The sequence below is a fragment of the Dermacentor variabilis genome, chromosome 4, assembly GCF_050947875.1.
Source record: "Dermacentor variabilis isolate Ectoservices chromosome 4, ASM5094787v1, whole genome shotgun sequence".
In the NCBI taxonomy this organism is placed as follows: domain Eukaryota; kingdom Metazoa; phylum Arthropoda; class Arachnida; order Ixodida; family Ixodidae; genus Dermacentor; species Dermacentor variabilis.
Genome location: NC_134571.1, coordinates 13,861,768 through 13,867,767, shown reverse-complemented (window position 1 = coordinate 13,867,767; position 6,000 = coordinate 13,861,768). Strand labels below are relative to the sequence as shown.

The following is a 6,000-nucleotide window of genomic DNA, read 5'->3' as shown; positions in this document are numbered from 1 at the left end:
TATAAGAGGTTTTAAAGGGACGCTACATAGAAAAAAATGTTTTTTTTTCTAAATCAGTAAATTACCCTCCTGCCTCATCAAAAACACCACCCTTACAACGATAAGACGCTTGGTAGGCCAGAAAAAACGCAATAACAAAAGTCGGGTGTCCTTGAAGTTCCAGCACCTCGTTGAGACCTCATGGATTTTGACAGCTTTGTCTAGGCTAGCCTTAGGGGTATACACTACGATGTGTTCTAAAAGGAGCCAAACATTTAACGTGGCGAGTTTTGTGAACTTTTGCAGAGCCAACGAGGCATAAGAAAAAAACTTACAGAGGCACTTAAGTCTGCTACGTTCGTTGAATGCGAAAGCATTCCGAGTCTTCCGCGCGATATACTTTTCACTTCGTTTTGTACTCGAATTGGGAAAAGTCAATTTTGAGGGTAGGCCACCAAAATTTTGGGAGTGGGCCAGGTGGGTTTTGAATGTGGGTCAACTCAATTTTCGAATTGGGCAAAGTCAATTTATTGAGTATGGGCCACGGCATCCGTCCGATGCCGTGGTTGTTCACCGTGGGATTTCCCAGTGCGAACCGCAGCAGGTCCAGCGCTGGGAACGTGACGTTGTCACTTGGTCACGTGGGCTTTCTTACCATCGGATGTTAGCGCCGGATGCTCGCCTGATTTTCCGCATCATGAAGCATATAATGCTCTCGCATTAAATTAGTTTGAAATCCGTGGCCTCACAGCGAAGTACAGGCGTTGGGGTTTCGGCACAATATTCAGAAACTGAAACTTTGACCTTCATTTTGTCCTTTTAAAGTATCTTCAGTGTCCTTTTAAAGCATGTAGCTTTCTTTGGGAAATAAGTTACCGCGATTTCCTGTGCTTAACCGTTTTCGTGGGCCGATCCTGAAGCTTGTGTGGTCTAACACAGCCGTAATATCGTCGCGGTGGTACGGTAGCACCGTCAAAAGCGTGGCAGTTTGGGCGAGTTGGTATGTCATGACTTTTTTTAGGCTTGTAGTGCAGCTCAGAATGAGCAAAAAAGGAAGGTAGAAGGGGTAATGAAAAGGAACGGAGAGCAGGGTGAGCGCTAACTTTCAACTGATGGTTTATTTCGCGACTCAGAAGGCTACTTATACACTCAGCTAACCATGTGACATAAAGAGACAACAACACAAAACAAAGCAACAAAAGCAAAAGTAACTATGTAAAAAAAAAACATATTCAGACAGCCTGTGGCGGCAGTTCGAGATACGCCGATTCATTGCTTGATAACGATAATGAAAGTGAGTTTAGACATGCATGGCCAAGACCTATGATAGCTTTTGTTTCAATTATTTCACTTGTAAGCTGATTATGACTACGACCTAAAATGACGCATTCTTCTAAAACAGGTTCCCAACCACGCGTTTTGCTGTGCTGCGCTGGAAACACCCCAGGTGTAGTACAATTCTTAGCATTGTAACAATGTTCGCGCAGCCTATCATTCAGACATCGGCCAGTCTGACCGACGTAACGTTTTCCGCACTTGAGTGGAAAACTACAAACAACACGCTGTGTGCGATTAACGAGCTTCCTTTTACGATTCTTATCACAGCTAGGAGGAGCCTCCTTATTCGGATTAGTGAGCTTATAAATCCTCATAAGCTCGTTAGGGGCAGAAAACACCACACGAATATTCGCTCGCTTGGCGATTTTCTTCAGTTTATGCGAGACGGTGTGGACATATGAGATAATGCTTGTCCTACTCCGAGTAGTTGTAGGATTATTTTCGTGCCGGTTGTCTTTTTAAATCTCTCTTAGAATCCGTTCAGCCACTGACACTTGTAAGGACACGGGAAAACCAGTCTGCGAAAGCCGTTCGCACTGAGAAGCAAAGCTACACAAAGCGGAATGGTGGCACGATTTTTGCAAAGCATTATTTAGGCAAAGGTTAGCAATGCCTCTCTTGACCAACTTAGAATGAGCAGAATGAAACGGAAGAAGTGGTTTGTTGGAACGAGGTTCGTAGTACCAACACGTGTGAATATCGGTACAAGCGCAGATCCAAAAACCGGATCGTGTCATTCTGTGGGAGCTCGTGGGTAACATCAATGGGGGGCAAGGTATTCTTTGACTATTGGCCCCACCATGGCAACATCAGTCTCGAGGTCAGCCGGAGAACACTGAATACAAAACAAATCATCGTCCACATAACGAAATATTTTAAAAACATTAGTCTGATTAAGGTTCACTGACATGGCGACATCTAGGCGAGCTAAAAATAAATCACTGAGGGGCCAGGCAATACAAGAACCGATGCACACTCCGTTTTTCTGCAAATAGATGATATCATTCCATGTAATGAACGTTGATGACAAATAGAAGCTCAAAAGTTCTAAAAGTTGGTTACTTGACAGCCCAGTATTATTCTGAAAACGGGTGGCATCAAATTCATCAATCGTGTGCCAAATAGCTGACAGCAGGTCATTGTGAGGAACAGAATACCATAGGTCTTTAACGTCGACGGAGAAGACTTGGAAGCCTCTATCGGAGTTGTCCTTCAAAAAGTCAATCACTTCGTCGGAGTTACGTATTAAAAACGGGTAGAACGGCTGGCTTGGCTTGCAGAAACAGCGCGACAGACTTCTGCCACGTGTCCCTTTCTGAAACAGTAACCCTCAACGGTATGTCAGTTTTGTGCAATTTGCGAAGAGGAGACCATATCGAGGACGTGCTGTTTGCGAAGAGGACACCATACAGATTTCTTTACACGTAAGAGCTATTCACATAATGTAACTGCATCACCACTGTTGTCGTTGTCCCGTTTTCCTGGCACAGTGTGGCATATATGCGACGCTCCGCCGTCAGCCAGCGGCGTATACGTCAATTCTCCATAGTGTTAACGAAACGAGCGCCGTCCGATATGGCGTACGTGAGTACGACACAACGTACAGCGTCTTTTGAAGCTATTTAAGCACACAGTGAACGATTTCACTGCGTCGTCGAATGTGCCTTTTACATGCATGGCGTTTCTTGCTCAGTATTCCAGAATAGCCGCTGTAGCACTTGTAGCGAAGTGTACATTGAAGTACATAAGAAGCACCGAGCTGGGGGATCCGTGACGTGGTCCATGCGACTACGCTTGCATACGGAGCTAAACTCCTTAGAGAAACTATCGCGCGCTAACTTCGAACGTAAACTGTATAGCCTTGTCCATTTTCTCTTTCACATGAGGCGCCGTGCTTCCGAATGAAAAGTGCCAAGCATTAACCGATGTTTAGCCTGGTGATTGACTACACGTATCCGTTTATATATATTTAAACGGCAATATTTCTTGCTATCGTGCTCTCAGTTAAATGCTCTCCTTGCATAGATCTGTGCCGCAGCAAAGCTGACATTGCGCTGCCAATCAGTTACGACGCGATGCATGGTGCACCTCCGTTTCAGGAGACCGACTTGCTTTAGCAGGCTCTGCTTTTTTTGCTCACTTTGCTGTGGCATAAGCCACGTCGGAAATTCAACGCGTAACTGCGCCCCCTCCCCCCTTCCCCTATTCGCTACCCACTGTCGATCATTTTCTTTGTATTGTTGTTTTCAATGCGATAGTTCTGGATTATTACGCATGCTCTTGTGGTTAGGCTTTTGAATGTTTCACGCAGTTTTCTATATTGAACTATTAGACGTACACACACGAGCAATCGCTTGCGCGACGAACTATATACTGGTGTCACGAGGATGACCTCAGAGGCAGCTGAACCCCACATTTCACCTTTCACATCACCGACGTCCGTTTGTGCGGGTAAAGAGCCCACCACTTCCGCGTAAGTTATATGCCCCGCAATTCACACAGTGAAACCTTCAGTGACACTATCAAGGCTTCGACAAGCCAGCACGGGCAATGACAACAGACGGTGCTCAACGAGCGCCGAGCGTGGCCGTGTGACAATGAAGACATGAGACGTTGTTCATTCTCCACTTTTTTCTCGTTCCTTTCTATCCTCACCCGTGCACAGCTAACTATATCCCACGCGTGTCTGTGCTTAGAGGAACTTCTCGGGGAAGTGCGGGTCATTGATGGCGACACTGGCGTTCCCGTCCACCTGCTGCTCCTGGTCGTGCTGTATGCTCAGCTTGCGGCTCATGGCACTTGTCAGCTTCGGTATGCACGAGCGCGGGATCAGAAACGTGGACATGTTGAACAGGTCCAGGAACACCTTGTACCGGTCGCTGCGGCGTCAGAGAAGCAGAAAGAGTGAACATCACAAACAGGCGCCGTCGGCGATTTGCGGGACAAAGAAATGATGCGATATGCCAGCTAAATTGTCGAGAATGAAACGGTCAATGAAAAACTAGACGAATGCAGGTAGAACAACATACAAAAACAGGATCATATATATATATATATATATATATATATATATATATATATATATATATATATATTCTCACTCCGTGAAAAATATCTGTACCGATTCTTTACAACACTGTACTGGACAAGAGACATATGACGAATGCTCTGATCACTGATGGTCGGGTCACAATGGTATAAGCCTATTCACAGCTGCAGTGGCTCCTGAAGCACAATTCTTCGGGAACATTGAGGTCTCGCCGATTTGTTTCTTCATGTATGTTCCAATAACAATAATGTCCCTTTTATTAGACAATAAACGAATTATCGTAAATACATAATATTCTATTTTCGAATCTAATACGAGTCAATAAACAAATATTATTTGATTGTGGCACTCGAAACGCTGAGTGTTCGCGCACCTCTAGTTCCGAGAATAGATGCAGTTGCTGATTTCGCCAACTTGCTCGCGATGGGAATCACTATAACGCCTACACTGTAAAGTAACTCGCACGCTTACACCCTGTAGGGGGCGAATTATAGACAGATGTACCCGCTTTGTCACTTTTAAGGGTGCAAATTATTCGATCTTCCTGATCTCTCGTTTACGTTCGGCACTCCCTTGACGTGCATTCGCGTCTGCCGCCTGCGCCGCCAACACGTGACGGGACCGCGCTCTGCCGCCTGTGACTCGGCGTCGCATTCAATAGCGGTATCACACGGCCACTTCCGTTCGCGATGGAGCTCGATCCGGGTCGAAATTCTCGACCACGATTGGCTCCCGATCCCTCAGCTTGCGCGATAAAGCCAATCCTGAACACACGTTACAATTAAGGCCGAGCTACGCTTACCGGCGCGTGAAAGCTCGAGCCCATGCGTTTGCCGCGCCTCACGAGTAATGGCGGTTTGAACCTCGAAGACGCGCGCCAGCGAGCGCCCGCATGGACGACTATCTTCGACTTAGTAGACATCGGGCCTGTTCGATTTTCGGAGTTCTGGCAGCCAGCTAGTTCCGGTTCTGACAGGAAGTCACATGGGCTGGGATCCCAAGACAACCCGAACCTGCCCGAAATTTGCAAAATCGAGCGCAGGTACAGCTGGCCAAATGTAAACATGCTACCAGCATGGCAGCACCCGTAGAGGCCGGCGCGCGCTCGGCGTAGTCAGCCCATTTATGCGTTGCCAGCTTGAAAATATATTGTTGCATTCAGGGATACGATAACTTTCGCGCGATTTCGCGCGACTCGGCGCAGGACGCGTACTCGGCCAACCTCGCTTGCGCAGCGCAACAGATGGCCTCCGACGCGGCGGATGACAAGACGCGAAATCGTGATTGTATACTCGAAAGCGATAGCTGGAGGATCCCTGCTCGCAGCGATCACGTCGACCACCGGCGACATTGATGAGTTGGCTTTGTGTCATCACAAGACATGAAAAAGCAGGTTATCGGGTACGTCTAGCTCATACGCATAAAATTTCGCGCCGACCTGCTTGGGCTTCGATTTCATAAAGTTTGTTGTAGCTGATGGTGCTTCTCATTTAAGGAGCTGGGGACGCGGCTGGCGCATGAAAATGCACGTCGCCTGTGACGAGCGAAACGTTTCACACGAAAAACAACATTGGTCGCAATCATGAGAGCAATAAGCCAATGTACGTGTGTCTAAATGTACCGAGTGCAATCAG

General features: G+C 46.9%; 1 protein-coding gene across 2 annotated transcripts in view; it reads right to left on the bottom strand.

The window, feature by feature from the left end:
- Positions 1-3,548: 3,548 nt before the first annotated feature.
- The window catches only part of v (Tryptophan 2,3-dioxygenase vermilion), a 113,752-nt gene continuing 111,300 nt past the window's right edge, over positions 3,549-6,000 (bottom strand). Inside the window, exon 13 of one of the 2 annotated variants that reach the window (XM_075688157.1) lies at positions 3,549-4,196. In XM_075688157.1, coding sequence (XP_075544272.1) covers positions 4,010-4,196 — 187 coding nt within the window. In that variant the 3' untranslated portion in view covers positions 3,549-4,009. The remainder of the gene's footprint in view (positions 4,197-6,000) is intronic. The other variant, XM_075688156.1, reaches the window with a different exon arrangement.